This window comes from Sorex fumeus, unplaced genomic scaffold, assembly GCF_029834395.1.
Source record: "Sorex fumeus unplaced genomic scaffold, SorFum_2.1 ptg000131l, whole genome shotgun sequence".
NCBI classification, from domain to species: Eukaryota; Metazoa; Chordata; class Mammalia; order Eulipotyphla; family Soricidae; genus Sorex; species Sorex fumeus.
The window spans coordinates 32,658,846-32,682,260 of NW_026606188.1; the positions used below are offsets into that span (position 1 = coordinate 32,658,846).

Consider the following 23,415-nt stretch of genomic DNA (forward strand, 5'->3'; position numbering starts at 1 on the left):
AAGTCCACTCCTAACTGCGTTTTCCCTTCCCATGACATCTTCTTGATTTCTATCTTTCTCATTCTTTTTTTTTCTGTTTTGGGTCACACCCTGTGATGCACAGGGCTTACCCCTGGCTCATGCACTCGGGAATTACTCCTGGTGGTTCTCGGGGGACAATATGGGATTCTGGGAATCGGACCCAGATCAGCCGCATGAAGTCAAATGCCCTATCCACTGTGCTATCACTCCAGTCCCCTTTCTCATTCTTGTGTATAGCCTGAAGCATCATTTATCCTCAGGCTGTGGACATGGTTTTCCATCTCTGTTGTCTGAAGATCCCAAGTCATTCTCACACAAATTGCTTGTAGTATTCAAATGGTCACGATTTGCTTGAAGGAATTGGAGTGTGCTTCATTGGATTTTCTTTCCAGGAACTCTCTCTGATTTCCAGGACACTCTTTTAGGCATCAGAGGTTTGTCCTAAGACAATTGAGCAGACGCACCTGAGGATACTATTGGGTTATTCTCAGTACTCCACTGGTCATTTCAGGCTTACTTGTCCCTGGTGCTGCTGTATCAAAGTTTCTTGTCTCTGTCATAATGATATCTTCACTGTCAGTGACCCTATTGACATGTTTTCCTGGGCACCCAGTGTCCTAGATGGGTGACCTCTTTGTCTACTTAGTCTTTTTTTTTTTTTTTTTTTTTTGCTTTTTGAGTCACATCTGCGATGATAGGGGTTACTCCTGGCTCTGTACTCAGGAATTACTCTTGGCGGTGCTCAGGGGACCATATGGGATGCTGGGAATCGAACCTGGGTCACCGGCCTGCAAGGCAAACACCCTACCCACTGTGCTATTGCTTCAGCCCCTGCCTATTTAGCCTTGAGGAGAAAATTCTACTGTCCCTTAACTGCATTTCCTTCAGAACATAAAAGGAATCCTTCATCTACTACTAAGAATGACTTCTCTGATCTCTCATGAGGGCTCCTGGGACTCACTTCTTCCTGTCTCTTTTAATGTACTTATTATTTAAAGAACTTCATCTTCCTCTCTTTCTAGCATTTCTGCTTTTCATTCTCTAAAAGCAGAGCTCTTTCTGGGTTTATCTTACTTCCTATTTATTTTTTGCATTTTTTTCTTGATATTTCAAATCAATTTGCAGGGGGCGTAATTAAATCTACGTACTCTTGACTTTCTCCCTCAGCTCTGGATACACACTTACAGTAGTTTACTTGACATGTGCGCCAAAATATCTTGTAGGCAACTTTAATTCAATGTTATTTGTACAAACTCCTTTCAGGCATAGACAATTTAGGAAAACTATGTATTCTGGGACTATGATTCAGGAAAAAGATGTACATATATTAATCTCAAGATCTAAACCAATGAAACTCCCTTGCCTTCTACCAATCTTTATTACACTGACCTTCTGATATTGGGGCTTTTACATCCTGAGGCAGCTTTATCAATATTTCTGTAGAGGGAATTCCTACATTAAATGGGAGTATTGCTAAATCACCTTTAACACCTCCACCAGTTTTAAGAATAGGTGATTTGAAAGTATAAAATGCTTAAAATTTTTCTTATATGCCTATATTATTTTGATTTAGTTGAAGGCTTTTATCATTTGTATATGGTTTTAGATTGATGTTAAGTTTTCTTTATGGATTTGTTTGAAATGAGAGGGTTGTTCCTTGCAGCTTGGATAGTTTCCAGCTTCTATGGATTATCTGAGCTTTGATGATTTGTTTTGGTAGCAGAAAACCTGATCAGAACTGACAGAAACTGATGGTATTCTTGCTGATTGTTCCAAGTCTTCCAGAGTAATAGTATTTTCAGCTGGACACAAAGCTGACACTTTTGTCCTTTTAGACTACTTGAAGTTAGGTGTGACCAAGTTCTAAATATGTGACCCGTGAAATTTCGTGTGTCCTTAAGGGAACATGACTTGTCTTTCTTCCTTTCTTTCCCACTTTCTGATGGCACAAAAGCAGACTTATTCATGACACTAGGCATGGATAAGTAACAATGTGGCAGGCCTGGAAGCTCAGATGTGGAAATCCTACCATTAGGAGCTCATTTGTAAGAGATAAAAATGTCCAGTCTTATGTAAGCACTGTTATTTTGAATTCTCATCTCAATAATGAATTGGAACTGTATCCTAAAAATGCAGCAGATTTACCTTCCTCTGCTGTAGTTAAACACTTTATTTTCTCTACCACAGTTTAATAATTGCTCAACAGCTATATACAGAGCATAGATAATATTGATGGCCCTCTGAGAAAGACCAGATTATAGAATAGAAGAGTCATGTATGTTGACAGGGAAAGAAGAAGAGAATGAATAATTATTGAGTACCAGCGGTAGGGCATTTGCCTTGTGCGCAGCCAGCCCGACCCAGCCAGGTTTGATTCCTCCACCCCTCTCCAAGAGCCTGGGAAGTTACCGAGAGTATCTCATCCGCACAGCAAAACCTGGCAAGCTACCCATGATGTATTTAATATGCCAAACACAGTAACAACAAGTCTCAAAAAAATGGAGACGTTACTGGGCCCGCTTGAGCAAATCGATGAACAATGGGAGGACAGTGACAGTGACAGTGACTATACACCAAATACTATGTCAACTATTTCCTATACTTTACCATTTCCCTGGGCTGGAGCGATAGCACAGTAGGTAGGGCATTTGCCTTGCACGCAGCTGGCCGGGTTTGATTCCTCCATCCCTCTCCGAGATCCCGGCAAGCTGCCAAGAGTATCCTGCCCACACAGCAGAGCCTGGCAAGCTCCCCGTGGCTTATTTGATATGCCACAAACAGTAACAACAGGTCTTATAACGGAGACGTTACTGGTGCCCGCTCAAACAAATTGACGACAGTGCTACAATGCTGCCATTTCCCTCATTTAATCCTCGAGTTAATTATTGCTAGTCGCTTTGTTAGGGAGACTTAGAAGGTAAGTTTGTAATAGGAGTGGAAGTTTAGTCTCAGGTCTTATCTCAAAACCTGATCTTCCTTGCTTCTAAGGTGGGAATGGTGAGAATGTTGAATGTGGTGGGCATTTGCAGTGGGGTCATCATGGGGTTCACCTATTTATATAAGGGCTTCTTTGGGAAAAATACAAATGACTTCTGGTTCAAATTTAGACTATATATTTTTTGTGTGTGATTTTCAGGGGTTACTCCTGGCTCTGCACTTAGGAATTACTCCTGGTTGTGCTGGGGGACCATATGGGATGCCGGGAATCGAACTCGGGTCGGCTGCGTGCAAGGCAAATATCCTACCCTCTGTGCTATCTCTCCAGCCCCCAGGACTATAGGGCTTTTTGTTTGCTGTTTTATGTTTTATGTTTCTCCAGCAGGAGACTGGATACCTGCCAGGAGGGTAAAGGCACCTGGACCCTGTTCTTAGGTCCTGGCTCATGTTTGATGGACAGGGGTCACTTTTAAGCACAACACTAAATTCTGATTTACTTATCATATCTGTGCGGTGGTTGTAAAAATACAGAGAAAGAAAATTACACTTGGAAACTTAATATGGAACAAGATTTATCCAAATGCCAGATTGAAGGAAAGACCCTTGTCCAAGTCTGAGATCTCTAAGGGGAACCTCATATTTTCCATCCAACACAGGGAAAAACCTTACAGATAACAGTGCCAGGATATGGAATGAGAAGCAATAGAAGCTGGGAACCGAGTGGCCTGAGACACTGGGAATTATGGGGAAATGAGGCAACCTGGAAGTGAATATAGGATGGACAAATGCTTGTTTTTCTGGTACAGTGCTGATAAGGGTTAATGTACCTTGGAAAATAAGGCTTCTATTGGGATGATTACTCAAGCATTAATTATTTCTAAGGCCAGGGGGGGAGAGTTACTTGTAAAAGTCTGGAGCAATAACACTGCGGTAGGGCGCTTGCCTTGCACGCAGCCAACATGGCTAACCCGAGTTCGATTCCTCCGCCCCTCTCGGAGAGCCCGGCAAGCTACCGAGAGTATCTCGCCCGGAAACGGCAGAGCCTGGCAAGCTCCCCGTGACGTATTTGATATGCCAAAATACAGTAACAACAAAGTCTTCAATGGAGACGTTACTGGGCCCGCTCGAGCAAATTGATGAACAACGGGAGGACAGTGACAGTGACAGAAAATATACAAATTGAAGATGTTCAAAGCCGAGGTTTTTAACATGAGTTATTTTTCCTTGATGAGACTAGTGAACCTGAACCACCAATCACCAAATGATTAGAGATGTTTAGGGAAGATTCTAGTTAGAGAATGGAGAGGACAAAGACAGAGAAAGAAAAACCTTTGGAGGACAGGTCCCAGGGGGACTAGCTGAGCACTGACATATGCAGTTGGGGTTTCTGATTAGACTGGAACCCTTCAAGTCTGGGCTTTAGAGGCATCTAATCACTGGAATTGCTGACACAGGTATAGTTTATAATATTTTGTAACCGTGGGTTCTAGGAATGTGATCTTAAGATTTTATCAAAGCCACGATGAACATTTGACCCAGGAGAGAACTGTGCCACTGTTAGAGATGACAGCCATGCAAATTGCGGTCCTCCTAACCTTCAGAAGACTTATCTATGTTTTAAAATTTAATTAAAATAAATTGGGAAAATTTGGGGGAAACCGAGTCAGGAATAACTTGTATTTGGCTTTGTATGAGTGACTGTACTAATTACAATATTCCTCTAAATATTACTTCTTGGCTTTTTCCTTTGGAAAAATCTAACTTACATTTATTAGAGGGCTGGAGCGATAGCACAGCGGTAGGGCGTTTGCCTTGCACGCAGCCAACATGGCCGACCCGAGTTCGATTCCTCCGCCCCTCTCGGAGAGCCCAGCAAGCTACCGAGAGTATCTCGCCCGCACGGGCAGAGCCTGGCAAGCTCCCTGTGACGTATTCGATAGGCCAGACACAGTAACAACAAAGTCTCCAATGGAGATGCTACTGGGCCCACTCGAGCAAATCGACATTTATTAGAGGGCAAGTTAATAATTTTTGACTTTCTTGGAAGAATAAATGATTTGGAAAAGATAAAATTTTTCTAGTAGGACCGTGGTTCTACCCAATCAGTGCCATCTCCATTAAAAAAATATCTTTTAGGGGCACATACCCATGCCTGGATTGCTACCAAGGTCTCCGTATTTCTCAGCAACAGTATGTAAAATCATTTCAATTTCCCTTCACCCTCCTTCTCTGGGAAAAGCTGTAGCAGCTTCTAATTGTCTTCACTGGTGTACATTCTCTAGCTTAATTTTTTAAAATATGCTATCTATGAATGAAATAATCCAGTGTTTATTTTTCTCCTTCTCCAGCTCCTGGCAAGCTACCGAGAGTATTCAATATGCCAGACACAGTAACAACAAAAGTCTCCAATGGAGACGTTACTAGGCCCGCTCGAGCAAATAGACGATCAACGGGAGGGCCTTTACCTTTACCTTATTATTTTTCTCCTTCTAACATATTTAACTTACTTTAACAATCTCCTCTAGTTCCATTTGTGTTTCAGCAAAAAGTGAGATTTCATGTTTTCTTAGAGCTTGGTAATCCTCCACAGTGTATATGTATGCCATATGTATGCTATAATGTCTTTATCGGGTTGGAGCAATAGCACAGCAAGTAGGGCGTTTGCCTTGCACGCAGCCAACCCGGGTTCGATTCCTCCACTTCTCTCAGACAGCCCGGCAAGCAAGCTACCAAGAGTATCCTGCCCACATGGCAGAGCCCGGCAATCTCCCCATGGCGTATTTAATATGCCAAAACAGTAACAACAAGTCTCACAATGGAGATATTACTAGTTACCACTCGATCAAATCGATGAACAACGGGAGGACAGTGCTACAAGATAATGTCTTTATCCTCTCATGTCTGTGCACTAAGGTTGATATAGAGCTTGTCACTTACAAAGTGTGTCAATGAGCACAGCTATGAATTTATGAATTTATATTTTCAACTGTTACTGTTGTTACTGTGTTTGGCATATCGAATACTCTCGGTAGCTTGCCGGCCTCTCTGAGAGGGGCGGAGGAATCGAACTCGGGTCGGCCATGTTGGCCGCTTGTAAGGCGAACGCCCTACCGCTGTGCTATCGCTTGGGTAGATGCCTGGGATTCAATCACTAGATCACATGGTAGTTCTATTTTTTTTACCTTTAAAGAATTCTCCATGCAGTTTTCCACAGAGGCTGAACCAATTTATATCCCCATCACTAGTGAATGCGGGTTCCTTTATTCCTCCACATCCCCATCAGCACTTGTTGTAAAACCGACTTTTTTGAACAGAGTTTATGATTTGTTCACAAGAATACATTGAAAGTTAAGGATGCACTCAGTGGTGCTGTCTTCTCAAATAACAAAGAAAAACGCTGTAAAAAAGACAGGGTATTATGATGTAAGAGTTCAGAATCTTTATTTTATAATGTCTAAGTATTTTGGTCATTGGAATATTCCAGGTTATGGTTTATTGAAGTCTGAACTTTGGACTTTGATTTCAAATGGTATTGATGATACTGAATCTGCTGTCTATAGTACAAAACTTAAAATACAGCCCATCCATCCTCTATCCACTGTATTTATGGATTAATATGAAATAAGTGTATATAAAAGCTAATATTATTTGCCTGTTTACTAAGTGCAAAAAGGCTCTGGGATATAGATCCTTCAAAAGCAGCAGCTAACAATGATAAAGAAACTAGGCTATGGTAATGTCTAACTCCAAAACCCATCGCAATGCCAAACTACCAATTGTAATATTCCGAAATATTCTGGACTATCCTAACCAATTCTGTCTCCAGCTTTCTTCAACCAATGCTAAAAAGAAAATTTGTTCCTTGAGAAACCCAAACAGAGAAATAAATAAGGAAGAGAGCAGGGACCAATTTTATAGGAAGAAGAAATAATTTAGAGAAGATGAAATTTTTCTAGTAAGATTGTCTGATTCTACCCAACAAGCTTCCATCGCTTTTTAGGGGCACAACACCTACTGTCAATTTCTGGTGTCCCACTAGGGACCTTGTGGAGTGATTTGTGAGCTTCTCTTGCTGCCATGGCCTGGAAGCTTTCTGTTTACTCCGACTTGATTTAGCACCTGATGAAGCTTACTATTCATTCTGAAAATTAAGTGCAAGGGTTAGGTGACAGATGTTTCTTTTTGCCTTGAAGGAAGATAAACATGTAGTTTAATAGACCAAAACGTATTTCGTGGAATCTTCAGAGGGTAAGCATATGGAGGCTCCCTGCCCTCTCCAAATAGATCTCGTTTATCTAAAGCCTTGCTCTCCACTGCCATTAATCGCAAGCGACAGTGTCTGCCTTTCTGAACCCCACAGACTGACAGGATCTGCAGCTCTTTAACCTGAAGTTTTAGTGGGACTCGGACTGCCTTAGATCTGACCATTGGCAGCTGCTGAAGCCATCAGGTGTTTTGACTTTGGTAGAGAGCAATCTTCAGAATAGGAAGGGTATCTGTGAATCTCCTGGCCTGAGTTCTCTCTCATTTCCCCACACTGCCTCACCTGAATAGAACCAGGAGAACTCTGCTAGGGCAAGTAAACACTCAGTTCTCCACTGGACTCCTAGGTTCTGGATCATTCCACAGTACTCTCAAGTCCCAGTTGGACCTTACTCTAAAATGTAGCTAATCAGTTTTCCTCCCGGTTTTTGTTTTTTAGTTTGTTTTTCGACCTCACTGAATGGTGCTCACAGCGTACCTCTGGCCCTGTGCTCAGGCATCATTCCTAGTAGTGCCTATGGGACTACATCTGGATCAAACTCGGGCTGGCTTTGTGCAAGGCAAGCATCCTATTCTCTGTATAATTCCAGCCCCTTACTCCATTTTTCAGTCTCTGCCCAATGTCAGACATTGTATGAATTCCCGTTGGGCTCTGAGTGTGACTTAAAGAATGACTCTGAAACCTGTGGTTAGACACCTAGACACTTTTGCTGGTCCATTGCCCCATTTGCTTCCCCTCATTCCTTGTCTCTTTCTTCTTTCTGTTTGTTGTCCCACTATGGTAACGTCCTCCCCAATCTCATTTCCAATCTGTGTGACTCAGCCATCAGTTATTTTTCCTTTTTATAAAACTTTTATTTATGCGTGTGTGTGTGAGTGTGTGTGTGGGGGGGAGGGGGGTGAGGAATTTAGGCCCCAGACATTTGAGTCATATTATCTACTTCTCAGTCATATCCCTGGCCCCTTATCAGCGATTTTTGACAGTGTCAGATGCTATGCTGGATCCTGATGAATAAAAGATGAGCAAGTCACAGTTCATCTTTGTCTGAAAGAGCAGTTTGACTCCTAAATAGATGATGACAAGAGAGCCTGGTAATCACAAGGAGAGACTTATATGTATGAACAAAAAATTATGGGTGGGCCCTCTAATTCAGTGACCAATTTCACACAACAAAAGCTTTCAAAGTCGTGCTGGGAGCTAGGTCTTCTCTCTGTGGTACCTCAAGGGCTCTACTCAGCATTATCAGGAGCCTTTGGTGTTGGGCATCAACTCCCAGTCTCACTCATGCTATGCATATACTCTACCACTTGTGCTCGAGCCACAGTCCTAAGAAAATCTTCATTTTATGTTTTGGGGGCCACACACAGTGGTATTCCGGGGCTACTCCTAGCTCAGTGCATGGGGATCTCTCCTGGAAGTTCTCAGGGGACCATGTGTTTCCAAGGATTGAATCTGGGCCTCCTGAATGGAAAGCATGTGCTCAACCCATTAAGCTCTCTTTCAAGTCCAGAAAGAATTTTAAGTGTTAAAGGATGGGATTGAAATAATGTGTAGGAGTTTTTAGGTTGAGAGGAATCATGAGAAGACTTGAGACTCAAACTAGGATTCATTATCTAAGGAACTCTAAGGGATTGTCATGCTGAAGAATAAGAAGATTCAGAGAACAGTAAAAAATGACATTGGGAGGGGCAGTGAGACCAAATCTTAAAGAGTTTTATAAGTAGGATGATGACAGAGTTTTCCCAAATACAGACATTTTCAAGAGTAAAAGAAGTCTCATAATTCTGCTATAATATAAATGAACAAAGGCATGCGGGTCCCGGGGCTGAGATCTCCAAGCCTGCTTGGATTGGGGCTGAGCATCCTCCACCCAGATCCTCCATATTCCAGTAGGCAGGGGTCACACCCACCAACTGGCCCCCTGGCACCATGTAATCCCATCAACGGCCAAGACCCAGAGACTATAAAACCCAGCTCCCGGAAGTGCGAGGCCACATTCATAGCCGCGCGACATCTTATTATCTCATTCTTACTTTGGACAAACTCGCAGGCTACCAAACGTAACCTGCCCACATGGCAGAGTGTGGCAAACTCCCCGTGGTGTACCCGATATGCCAAATACCAGTATCAATGATGGGTCTCATTCTCCTAACCCTGAAAAAGCCTTGAATATGGCACTTTAAAAAAAAAATCTCAGGGTAGGATGAAGGAAACGTTACTGGGGCCTGCTCGAGGCAATCGACGAACAACAGGATGGGCGTGATCATCGTGAACATAAATGAAAAAGTAGAACTACCTTAGAAAAAAATGGACGCATTCTCACCTTAGTTTTCTGTATTGTTGCACTTCATGCTGGGCCAATGTTGATTTACTAGAATGCTAAATTTGCAGTTTTGCAGCATTCACAAACTTTCCTGAGTTTGGAGGAAGGGGTCCCTTCCTTTAGGGGTAGTTGTCCCATAAGCATCCAGGCACTGATCCAGATATGTGACCCAGGCACTGACTCATTCATTCTTTGAACTGGGATCTTGAATCCTGGGCATGAAACAGGAATCGGAGCAGACTCTTCTTGTGACCTCATCTTCGCTATGCTTTGCCTACCTTGACCTGTGTCATTGATGTGGACTGTGCATTGATTCTCTAACCTCTCTGGGAGCCTTCAAGAAACTCCCTTTCTGAGTAAGCCAGCCTCGGTGTCAACTTTGGGTACAAAAGGACCCGATTATTTTAGTTCCAAATGTAAAGTCACAGGTTCAGGCTTGGTTGGTCTGGGCCACTCTGCTTTGTGGAGGATGTTGGGAGCAAATTGAACACCCTGACCTCTGTCATCTACGGTGAAGACTGTTGGCATTATGCTGAACATTCATTGTCCTCACTGAGCACAAAAAACAAGTATGTTTCATTAAATATGCATCTTGGAGGCCTAGAGTGAGCCCAGAGAATGACCTTGGCCAGAAGTGAACAATTGGCTCTCCATAGTTACTATTGGACAGCGACAGTGTAGAGCAGTATTTGATCAAGGGCAGTGGGGTGTTTGGCTTGAACTTTTCAAAGCCCAGATTATGCTGCCATAAAGAAAATGCACAGCAGCCCTGCAGTCTCCAGGGTTGCTCCTTATGTGAGTAGTAAATTCTCTTCAAGAAGCGGGAATGTTAAGCTGCATTAGGCAGGTATAAATAAAGATGCAGTTTTTATTTGATCTTTAAAGATTTGGTTTAAAACAATTCAGTGTATGTTTTCTGCACTGCTTTCATTAGCAGAACTGCGGATACCATGCTTCCCATGGCTCTCCTTGTGATCTGTGCCTTCCCTTTGTAATACATTAAATTTTATGGCGTTAGCAAGGATTTGAAGCACCAGATTTAATCAATAGTCATTTCTCCTGCCTCAGCACTTTTGCCCAGTGCTGTGTATATTAAGCAGTATTTTAGTGCATTCTTTGACCTTTACCTCCCAGGCGGTACTTCCTAATTATAGCTTTTCCTGTTTGACCATGATATATATCTAAGGTCAAAGGTTATTAATAGCACTTGTGAATTTACCCGCATCCTCTCCCACCCTGCCCCCGCAAAAGATTACACACACACACACACACACACACACACACACACACCCCAAAATCAAAATATTCCCCAATGTATGGAAATCAGGATTATCTGATTTGAACAGAATTTTTGAACTGACAGTCTATACTTTCTAATATACAATCTTTTTATTTCTAATGTAAAACCACACCAAATTTGCTATTTAAGATTCTGGCTCACTCTGGGTGTAATTCCATTTGTGGGCATTCTAAACCAGCAGTTGTAAGAAAATCCATTTGATTCCTTTTACATTGATGTTTTTCTCCTGAAACACTCTGATAATAACACTCTGATAATAACTCTGAAGCCTAGGTCACTAGCAAACTGCCTCATATTGGCAAAGTTCTCAATCTTAGAGAATGCACTTCCTGATTCTCTTATGGGGACACAGTTCCTGTTATTGCTCCCAGGCCTGTAAGTTATGCAAGTGTTCAAGGCCTTGTACTACATCTGCATCTGAGAGGCTAATATGTGCGGCCTCTTACTTCTTGAGTCAAATGGGAAAGTAACTCTTGGCAATAACAGATTTGTCAGCAAATAGGCCGTTTTTATTTTTAGAACAAATTTTCATCATGAGTCGGATCTGGAGGTTTGGAAGGTCACCTCACTTTCAGCAGTTCTAAAGGAAGAATTTGCTTGTGAGTATATCTCAAGTTCGTACTGCTCAACTTTGTCAGGGGCACCAATAACCTCTCCTTTCTCTTACTTCAACTTCCCATTTTTAATCCAAAGCCAGCCTGATTCTTTCCTAGAGACCAGTTGTCCAATAGAATCATCTTTCCAAAATAAGGCTCTCTTCAACATTTCTCAGTCTCATTTTTTAAAGTACTGTCAATTATAGGATAGTGCAAAGCCTGGAGCTGGACCAGCAGAGCCCAAAGCAACTCATTCTACCAGGAATGTTTTTGCAATTTTCCTCCTAGGGCTAATGGCTCCAGTGCCTTAATTGGTGTATATTATCAGAGACATTTGTCCTCTAGTGCCTGGGTGGAAATCAGGGAATTCATGAAAAACAAAATAAGTCAGAAAATGGAGGAAGAAATGTCAGCTATTTTACCATGAGTGTGTTTTTTAGAAAAAATCTTTAAACTTAGAAATAAAAAAAATAAGATAATACAGTTTGTTGGGCTGGAGCGATAGCACAGCAGTAGGGCGTTTGCCTTGCACGCGGCCAGCCTGGCAGAGCTGGGTTCGATTCTTCCGCCCCTCTCGGAGAGCCTGGCAAGCTACCAAGACTATTTTGCCCACACAGCAAAGCCTGGCAAGCTACCCGTGATGTATTCGATATGACAAACACAGTAACAACAAGTCTCATGATGGAGACGTTACTGGGACCACTCGACCAATTGATGAACAATGGGAGGAGAGAGAGAGAGTGCTATAGTTTGTTGAGAAGATTCAGTGATAGCAAGTTTGACCCTCAGTGATGTCAAGAACCCTGAAGATTCTGAAAGACTGTACTCTACTTATAAGCTAATGACTTAATCTGCTACTATAAACCTGGAAAGTAACAAGACTCCAGGATTAGAGATAGTGACTTAAAATCCAACAAAAGCAGTAATCAGAGATTTTGTTATTATGCTGATTAGCTTTACTTCCCACAAGGCAAAGCTATGAGGGCCAGGTAACACCGCATTTGCAGTGGGTTTGTTGTAGAGAGAAGTGCTAATAGGGAACTCCCTCCCCCCCCTTTTTTTTTTTATAATGGTCAGCTAGTATTTTTATCTTTTTCTCTGATAGGTAAAGGTAAAAAGGTAAAGGCCCTCCCGTTGATCGTCGATTTGCTCGAGCGGGCCCAGTAACATCTCCATTGGAGACTTTGTTGTTACTGTGTCTGGCATATCGAATACTCTCGGTAGCTTGCCGGGCTCTCCGAGAGGGGCGGAGGAATCGAACTCGGGTCGGCCATGTTGGCCACGTGTAAGGCGAACGCCCTACCCGCTGTGCTATCGCGGGTATCCTCCAATGTTATACAAGTATTCTTGAAAAAACAACCCAGAGTAAAAACTATGAGAGTCTCTATTTCAAGATGAACCAGAATGTAAGAAACTCATTGAGAATTGTCTCCTGTAATGCAGTACCTGGTTGATGAGATCAGTGAATTCTAGGTGTCTTAATTATCAGTAGAAAACTTAATGCAGTACCGGCATATAGTAAGTTTCAGTACAATGGTAGTTATTTTTACTTTATTTATTTATTTATTTATTGTTGTTAGTGAATCACCCTGAAGTACATTTACATACTTACAAACCTTCGTGCTTGTGTTTCAGTCATACAATGATCGAGTACCCATCCCTCCACCACTGCCCATTCTCCATCACCAATGATCCCAATATTCCTCCCACCACCCCCACGACCCCTCTCCCCACCCTGCCTCTGTGTCAGGGAATTCCCTTTTGTTCTCTCTTTCCTTTTGGGTGTTGTAGTTTGCAATAGAGGCATTACGTGGCCATTGTGTTTGATCTATAGTCTACATTCGGCACACATCTTCCAACCCGAGCCGGTCCTCCAAGCATCCGTTGCTTGGTGTTGCCTTCTCTATCTGAGCTGCCTTTCCCCCCAGCATTTGAGGCCAGCTTCCAAGCCGTGGAGTAAACCTCCTAGTCCTTATCTCTACTATTCTTGGGTGTAAGTCTCCCATTCTCTTACTTTATATTCCACAGATGAGTGAGTGCAATCTTTTTTTTTTTCTGTCCCTCTCTTTCTGACTCATACAATGGAAGTTATTATGAACTAAATATTTACTCGAAAATGATGGGACTTCATTTCTGTTAGTGAGCCTTCAGAACCTACATCAGAGTCTGGTATACATTTTAAATATTAATGGAAACGTTTTGAAAATTAAACCAAGAATATGTGGTTATCAGGTTTTAAAACACACAGCACTCATTTTTAATTTTTTTAATGAATCACCCTGAGGTACAGTTACAGACTTACAAACTTTCATGCTCACATTTCAGTCATACAATGATTGAGTACCTATCCCTCCACCAGTACCCATTCTCCACCACCAATGTTCCCACTATCCCCCGCTCCCCACATCCTTACCTCCCCCCGCCTCTGTGGCAGACACATTCTCTTTTACCCTCTCTCTCCTTTTGGGTGTTATGGTTTGCAATACAGGTATTAAGTGGCCATTATATTCAGTCTATAGTCTACTTTCAGCACGGAAGCATAATTCTTAAACCAGCAATGTTCACAAATTATTAGAGTGCCAATGTCCTTATTAAAAATTCCACAGTAAAGATTTTCATATTATGGTAAGCCCTAACTCAGCAAAATTAGTATTGTGATATTAAGTTTTTAGTATTTGGTTTGTACTGACTGAAGTGTCTTTTGTTGTTTTTATTTGTTCTTTTCTCTTTCTCTTTTTCAAAAATACTATTAAGAAACTGTGATTTACAAAGGTATTGATAGTTAAGTTTTAGGTTATAATGTTTCAACACCAATCCCATAACCACTGTCTACTTCCCTCCGCCACTGTTCATATATTCTCTCCCCTCCCCCAACTCTCCAACTCTAGCGGCAGCCCCTCTTCCCCGCCCCGCCCCCCCAATTAACTTGATGGGCATATTACAAAGTTCCAGTGGTTACATTTTGGATCTCATATCTTCAGTGTTGCTGAGTCCATGTTTTGGATATATGGCTGTACTACTCTCCCATAACACCAGTGTAACTAAAACCCTTGATTTTTTTTTTAAATTTTTTTTTTTAGTGAAACACCATGAGGTACAGTTGTAGACTTACAAATTTTTGTGCTTGGGTTTCAATTATACAGTGATCAAGTACTCATCCCTCCACCAGTGCCCATTTTCCACCACCATGGATCACACACAGCACCCTTTAATTAAAATTTTATCAAAATAATCAAAAAAGATACAATTGATTTTGCATTACAAAGAGTTTTGAGGAAGAGACCACTTCTCCCTCATGTTCCCAGAAAGCCAACACGTCTGCCACCAGGTCACCCTATTTACAACACCCACAGTTTCTGCTTGGAGCAGGAAGAAGAGCCAAAGTAGGTCTGGTCTCTAATCGCCTCCCGCGCTCACGGTGAGAGGAGTGCAGTCCCGACCCACACAGAAGTAGGGCTTCAGCACGTCAGCAAAGTTCTCCATGAACGAGTGGATGTGAGACTTGTCACTCGCGTTGTAAAAGGAAAGCTGGCCCAGCTCATAGTCCAGGTAAACGCCAAGGCGGGTGGGCTTGTCTTTCAGCGTCAAAGGCACAGCTCCTGCCAGGTAGTCTTCATCCTGCAGCTGGACGGTCCAGCGTCTGCGTGGACCTCCCGGGGGCCGCTGCTCTTTGCCGGAAGGGGCATCGATGCACACCCCCACGGCCCACTCGGGCTTGTTGCCCACCTGCACCTCCCAGTAGTGCCGGCCGCGAGAGAAGGCTTCCCGGCCCAGGACCGCCAGCTCAGCGGCGCTTTCTTCCCATCTCTGGGGTTTCCTGCCTCGTTTGGGCCTTTTCCTCACGTAGCTCACTGACCTGAGATCCTTGGACAAGCGCAGACTGGGGTGAGCTGTCTGGGGATCCAGGCTGATGTGCTCTCGGAATTTCTGGATGATGCTGCTCAGCGTCATGCAAAGCGGTGGGAGGCTGTAGTCGGGCCGCCTGAAGTGCAGGGGATGCAGGGTGGGTTGCTCCAGGCCCGCGCAGCGCTGCTGTAGGTCCCTCGCTCCGCGCAGCACCATCTCTCCCGACATCACTCTCCTCTCGGCCACCTCCCCGAGGAGGCCCTTCAGCGAGGACACGTAGTCGGAGAGGGCCTCGAGGTTGGCGTCCAGCTGCTGCTGGAGGCGTTTCTCCTCTTCCGCCAGCCTGAGGAGCGCCGCCTCCTGCTCCCGCTCCACCAGCTGGCTGAGCTGCTTGAATTCCGAGGTCAGCTGGCGCCTCTGCTTCCCCATCTCCTCTCTCAGCTGCAGGAGCTTCTTGTCCTGGTTGACCGCGAGCTTCTGCATCTCTGCCAGCCGCTTCTTCAGAGGCACGATGTAGCCGCAGAGCCTCTGCTTGTGATGAGTTGCGGCCTCCGCCACTGACCTCACCTCGTGGCCCTGGTGGGCAGGGCACTGGGTGCACATGGAACACAACAGCTCTCGGTCTTCCTCACAGAAGAGGCTCAGGACCTGCTGGTGCTCCTTGCACCTGTGCTCCTCTCCCGGCGTCGCCTCGCTGCTGCCCGCGCTGTGGAGGAGGTGGACCAGCTCCACTAACCTTCTTAGCTGGGTGTTGGCATAGATGCGCTTCTCCTGGCGGGACTGCCTGCAGACTGGGCACGGGAACGCATCCTCGAGGTCCTTCCACGACATCTGGAGGCAGGAGTCACAAAAGTTGTGTCCGCATTCGATGGTGACAGGGTCATTGAGGTAGTTCAGGCAGACGGGACAGATGAGCTCTGCCTGCATCTTCGCCAGGCCTGCAGACTCCATCTTCAGGGGTGGGAAGTGCAGGACTGGGATGGGTTTCCTCAGAGGGCCAAGCTCCTGAGATTCTCTCTGCCAGCCACTGGTCACAGTCAGGTGCAGGAAGTCCAGTTCAGTAGCTCTCTGGAGCAGAAGTCAGTCAGGACGGACTGGTGCAGATGAGTCACTCGAGTGGAGAGTCCGGCCGCCGGCGGCGGAGTGGTCGGTGCTGGTCCTGAGCTAACTAACTCTCCTTGCAGAGATGGAGGCGTCAGCTCAGCTCAGCACAGTGGTCACTCCGGAATGACCACACTCTGCACTGAGCACAGCGCTTATATAGGTCACTGGGTGGAGCCCTAGAGACCCACCCAGGAAACCCTGAGGGGGAGACAGGGTGGGGCTGATATGCAGATTTGCAGAGGTGTGATCTACTTGGCAAACACTGTTCTGACTTCATGGAAGAGTGCAGGGAACCTACATTAATACTCAAAATCTGGTTTTCACAGTGTAGTGCTTTCTGAATTGTCTTCACATGCCTCAATCCCATCCTTGTTGAGGAAAAGTAGATAAATTGGGTTTTGGGGGTCGGAGAGAGCGAGAGAGAGCAGTTGCTTGTCAGGATGGAAACTGGGTGGCAAAGTCAGGAGAAAATCCTGTGTCTGGAAGGGAGTGACTGGCCCCAGACAAAACAAACAAAATACCAGTTGCGCAACAAATCCGCTCTCTCCAGAGAAGTGAACTGAGGGACACAACTTCTCCTTTTGTAGAGTCTGTTGTGAGGCTTTTGAGAACATTTTTTCATTAACATGTAAACATTATCTCCTGATTGGCAGGCAAATGACATCAGCAAAGGTTTGGTACTGGAACAGTACATAGCTGTAACTCAACTACGGATAACCATAAATCACAGTACCCTATTCAGATCTCCTACAAGGCCACATCAGTCAGTGGGGAAAAGCCCTGTTCTGATGAACCCTAGAAAGCAGTCACCTGGTAGACAATAATTTTAGGGTTTTTCCATTGCAAAGAATAGAGGCAATATACAAAGAAATGGAATAACATTGCCTTCCAGACCTTTTATAAAATTACCTAAAATAAGCCTCAGTACCGGGTGAACACGAGTCAAAAGTAAGTTCTCCAAATCATCTCTTGGAGGAGACTCCATCACTGTGGATAGCAGTGTTTAATGTTTGTTTTTAAGCCACACTCAGCTCTATGTTTGGTGTCACACCCCGTAGCACCTGGGGAACATGCAGTGCTGGGGTTGGATTTGGGCCTCTCTAAAACATGTATCACTCTTCTTTCCCTTCTATTATATAATTCTCTTTCAGAACATTTTGCATGTAGTAAGCTATTAGCAAATATGGCTTCAGAGAAAACGATGCATGATCCTAAAGTTTTAGTGATAGAAATTGAAGGGTTAGAAGAAGATACTTAGGGGCTGGAGTGAAAGCACAGTGGGTAGGGCGTTTGCCTGGCATGCGGCCAACCCAGGTTCAATTCCCAGCATCCCATATGGTCCCCTGAGCACCACCAGGGGTAATTCCTGAGTGCAGAGCCAGGAGAAACCCCTGTGCATCGCTTTTTGGGTGTGACCCCCCCCAAAAAAGAAAAAGAGATACTTGAACTCCAGGGGTGGTAAAAGAATTTACCAAAAGAGATGGTTTAAGGAAGATTTAAGTTGATTTATTTAAAAAGGGTATGCTCCTGAGACTGACATAGCTCCCCTGAAAGACCTATCCAACATTATTCTTTTTTTCCTTTTCCATCTTGGGGGCATACCCAGCAGTTCTCAGGGACTACTCCTGACCAGTTTGGGGGAGCATATGGGATGCCAGGATGTGTACAAGGCAAGTGACCTACCCATTGTACTATTTTTCTGCCCCCATCTAGCATTTTTTTTCTTTTTTGGGGTCATATCCGACAATGCACAGGGGTTACTCCTGGCTTATGCACTCAAGAATTACTCCTGTTGGTGCTCAGGGGACCATGAGGGATGCTAGGAATCAAACCCAGGTTGGCCGCCTGCAAGGCAAACGCTCTACCAGCTGCCCCCTATCTAGCATTCTTAAAGGTCACTTTTTATCTGGGCTGCTTTGGATGGTAATATTTTGCTTTTTAAAGATAGTTCGGGGGTGGAAAAATAGTACAGTGAGTGGGTAAGGTGCCTTACTTTCAGACAGCTGACCCACGTTTAATCCCTGGCATCCTGTGAGAGAAGGCCCGATTTGCTCGAGTGGGCCCAGTAACGTCTCCATTGGAGACTTTGTTGTTACTGTGTTTGGCATCTCGAATACATCACGGGTAGCTTGCTAGGCTCTGCCGTGCAGGCGAGATCCTCTAGGTAGCTTGCCGGGCTCTCCGAGAGGGGCGGAGGAATCGAACTCGGGTGGGCCATGTTGGCTGCGTGCAAGGCAAACGCCCTACCCGCTATGCTATCGCTCAAACTGATGGAAATTTATTGGCATTGGGGGCTCTGAAGGAGGGTGGTGATGGATTTTGAGTGAGGTGAAACCAGAACCACCACAGCAAGACAGGTGGTGTAGGCAGTTTTACACAAAATCCTTTGTTCTTCATAATCTTGTTAGCCTAACTGCATATTAGTTCGTGTAGACCTGCTTGCATGCTTGCTTCTGCACCTGAAGACATAAAAGCAGAGTAGACCCTTTGCTTGGGGTGAGAGTTGTCAGGATGATCTGAATGAACTCTTGATCCTTGCGAATTTACTCCTTTCTCTTCCACCCATCTTGGCCTGTGATCTCGGTTCCTTGGACTTGCCACATGGTCCCCTGAGCACAGCCAGGTGTCATTCGTTAGTGGAGAGCCAGGAGTAATTTTTGAACTTTGATGGTGCCACTCCAAAACAACACAAAAATAAAGATTAAAATTAAATTAATCACTTGACATCCCTTAAATTAAGGGCTGAGTGATAGTACAGCGGGTAGGACGTTTGCCTTGCACGTGGCCGATCAGGCTGACCCGAGTTCGATTCCTCCGCCCCTCTCAGGAAGCCTGGAAAGCTACCAAGAGTATCTCTCCCGCATAGCAAAGCTTGGCAAGCTACCCGTGACGTATTTGATATGCCAAACATAGCAAAAACAAGTCTCACAATGTTACTGGGCCCGCTCAAGCAAATCGATGAACAAAGGGAGGACCGCGACCCGTGACCTTGACTAGAAATCTATTCCTTGCCATGATGTCTTAGATTATTAAAATGGCTAAAAAGTTAGCAAGACCATGGAGAATTTGAGATATAAATAACACACAAAGAGATAAACAGTTCTAGTATGAATTGAAAGTTTATGCCAGCTCAGGAATTGTACTTCTTTTCACTTGTCAATTTACTGGAATTCATGTAAATTTGCAATTAAAAAGTGCTCAAACAGTCACGCCTAGGTTTAACTCTTCTCTAATTTCAGAGATTAAAACTCAGGAGTCACATTATACCACATTATACCAATTGCTTCTCCCTGTTCAGGCTCTTGCCTTGCTCTCAGCCAACCTGGGTTCCACCTCAGGACACCCTATAGTCCCCCCACAGCACCACCAGGAAATAACAAGAAATTAAAAAAGAAAAGGGGAAATAAGGGGGGAGGGGTATCATTTTGTTTGGTTATCTAAAAGAGTCAGGAGAATATTGGAAACCAGGATCCAGGCATCACTAGGATATGCCCACACATGGTTGCCTCATTGCATCATTGCATAGTATTGTGCTAATATGCAATGATTTTTGGCTAGATTTGCATAGTTGATTAAAGTGCAAACTCTCCTGCCTCTCTTTTGTGTAGATAAGCCTGGTTCATCCATCAGCAACTGAATAAGATACAGTTGTTTTTAAAATAGGCTGGAGCAATAGCACAGCAGTAGGGCTTTTGCCTTGCGCAGCTAGCCTGGCAGAGCCGGTTCAATTCCTCTGCGCCTCTCAGAGAGCCTGGGGCATATTCAACATGCCAAACATGGTAACAACAAGTCTTACGAGATGTAGACGTTACTGGGCCTGCTCGAGCAAATCGATGAACAACGGGAGGACCGTGACCATGTGACCGTTTTAAAAATCTGTGTCTCAAGGCTACAATGCCGCAGTTGCAAAGCCCTAAATAGCACCTTAAAAAAATCCAACTTGACCAGGCGTTGGTTTCTTGGTTATTGGGGGGAGGGAGGGCACTGCTGGATTTGTTCCTTTAAGAATGAATGTTGGGGGAGAGCTGAGCAGGTCAGACTGGTATTATTATTATTATTATACAGATTCAGTATTCATAAGCTTAGAGCACCGGGCTGCTACTGTTTGTCAGTTTGGTTAGATTTTTTGGGGTCTCTGAGGAAAGTAATGAATAAAAAAGTAATAATGTGCTGTGTACCACCTGCTGTTCTTTAAACTATAGTGAAATTTCCCCTGATAATTCTTTTCCATTAATCCTTTTTCCTTTGTTAGGGTATCTTTGGAAAAATTGCTAACTTGGCAGCTGAAAATATTTTCTTGGCAAGTCCTTTGACAGTGTAATTGTATTAAAGTGGATTTTTCTTATCTCTGTCTATAAGTAATTTTTAGGGGGGAGGGGTTCTCTTGGAGAAAGAAAGATAAAAATAAAATGGCATATCTTTATCCTTCACACATCATTATTTTTGAAACTTTGGAAACCAGCGAAACTCACCATTCATTGTGAGGAATTTTAGCTTTAAATCAGCTGCCATGTCAAGAAGCATTAGTGAGGCATAACACGACAGGCTTTCGCAGATGGGCCTGGTGTCTTCTGAATGGTTATGGAGCATATGTGAACTGTCAACAAACAAGCCCCAGAAGTGAGTTTTTAAATCTTATCATCCCCAGTCTCACTGATTCTGGCCCCTAGAACACAAACGCAATCTGCCAATTATGACAACATTTTCTAATCTTAATTTATCAGAAGATTTAAACTTGCATTTTGATATTTTGTGGAGCTACTACTTCAAAACAGATTTTTAGGCAAAAGCTATTTGTGACTTCCACAGAGAAGCTGGGGTTATAAGAGCAGTATATTCGTATATTCAGTTAATCTCTCTCTCTCTCTCTCTCTCTCTCTGTCTCTCTGTGTCTCTCTGTGTCTCTCTGTCTCTGTCTCTCTCTATCTCTGTCTCTCTGTCTCTGTCTCTCTCTGTCTCTCTGTCTGTCTCTCTCCCCCGCCCCCCCATAAATGCAAAGACAATAGGAGGCCAATTTCAAGTTAGCCTTCGGGGGTCCCCAAGGCATCCATACGAATTTTGTCACACTTCTCTGGGGCTTAGGCTTGGCCTGAGGTCCCAAAGGGAAAGAATCAGAATCTCAGAACTAGGGAGCTGCAAATAACTGTCTTTGATTGTAAATCCTCTGTGATTTAGGCGAAGAGTCTTCTGCTGTAGTTCTGCTGTAGATGGAGCGCATGGAAATGATGTTAGTGTTTTTCTCCCAGCATCCCGGTTCCTCAGAGAAGCAATTATTCCTTCCCCTGGCCTGTGCCTGAGGGAAGATCTGACAAAGAAACTGCAGCACAGGAACCTGGGGTGGTCCACCAGTTTACATGTGTTACAAAATACTGAATTACTAAGTGCTAATTCAAATTTGCTTCAATTTTCCAGTCTCTGGTTGAAAAGAAACAAATGAATCCTCCATTGAGGAAGGGAATAGACTGGTGGTTGGAATGAGTTGGCAATTAGAAACTTTGTATCAAAGAGCAGGGAACCAAGTCTGGGCTTGGGATACCTTAAGGTAGTCACACAAGTGGATGGTGAAAGATTGTTTTTTAAATTCTGGGCTGGAGCAATAGCACAGTGGATAAGGCGTTTGCCTTGCACGTGACCGACATGGCCAACCCCAGTTCGATTTCTCCGCCCCTCTCGGAAAGCCCAACCAGCTACTGAGATTATAGAGAGTGTATCGCTCCAGGCAAAGCCTGGCAAGCTCACCGTGATGTATTCAATATGCCAAAAACAGTAACAACAAGTCTCACAATTTGTTGTGAGACGTTACTGGTGCCCACTGGAGCAAATCGATGAACAATGGGAGGACAATGGCAGTGACTCTATATTCCGGAGTTTCTTAGCTAAAATTGATACTGAGAGTTAAGGTCTTAGTAGTGCTATTTTATCAGTTGGAGAGTCTTTATTTTGTTTTTGTTTTGGGGTCAGACCTGGTGATGCTCAGGGCTTACTCCTGGCTCTGCATGCAGGAATTACTCCTGGTGGTGCTCCCAAGAATCATATGGATGCCAGGGGTATAACCAGGGTCAGGAGTGTGCAAAGCTTACCTTAAGTATTATTATTATTATTATTACCACCTTACCTCAAGTATTATCTCTTCAGCCACAAGTTGGGAAGTCTTGAGCAAGTTATTTCACCATTGCTTGCTTTGTCTATAAGGTTTCTTCATCTATAAAACAAAATAAAGTACAGAATGAGTTAAGAATAAACATGTTGGGGCTGGAGCAATAGCAGAGCAGATAGTGTGTTTGCCTTGCTCGCAGCCAACCCGGGTTCGATTCCCCAGCATTCCATATGGTTCCCTGTGCACCGTCAGGGGTAATTCCTGAGTGCAGAGCCAGGAGTAATCCCTGTACATCACCAGGTGTGACCCAAAAAGCAAAATAAATAATAATAATAATAATAATAAAACACGTTATTTATTGTAATTCTTATCATAATCACGACCATCCTGTTGTTCGTTGATTGCCTCGAGCAGGCCCCAGTAACGTCTCCTTCATCCTAGCTCTGAGATTTTTAAAAAAGTGTCATATTGAAGGCTCTTTCAGGGTTAGGGGAATGAGACCCATCATTGTTACTGATATTTGGCATATTGGGTACGCCACGGGGAGTTTGCCAGACTCTGCCGTGTGAGCAGGTTACATTCGGTAGCCTGCCAGTTTGTCCAAAGTAAGAATGAGATAATAAGATATGTGCTTCCGGGAGCTGGATTTTATAGTCTCTGGGTCTTGGCCGTTGATGGGATTACATGGCGTCAGGGGTCCAGTTGGTGGGTGTGACCCCTGCCTACTGGAAGATGGAGGATCTGGGCAGAGGATGCTCAGTCCCGATCTGAGCAGGCTTGGAGATCTCAGCCCCAGAACCCGCATGCCTTTGTTCCTCTGCCGGTATCTTCAAGCGTGTGGAGAGTGGTCTCAGCATGGTGGTGGCTGGTTCTGGAGGTCTTCGACTGCCGGAGCCCTGGTCAGGGCAGGGAGGGAAACTCAACCTG

General features: G+C 44.2%; 1 protein-coding gene across 1 annotated transcript; it reads right to left on the reverse strand.

Annotated features, from left to right (window-relative positions):
* Positions 1 to 14,837: 14,837 nt before the first annotated feature.
* On the reverse strand, positions 14,838 to 16,238 carry LOC130046100 (tripartite motif-containing protein 75-like). The gene has a single exon (XM_056139005.1). The coding sequence runs from the start codon at positions 16,236 to 16,238 to the stop codon at positions 14,838 to 14,840; it is 1,401 nt and encodes a 466-aa protein (XP_055994980.1).
* Between the last annotated feature and the right edge of the window lie 7,177 nt (positions 16,239 to 23,415).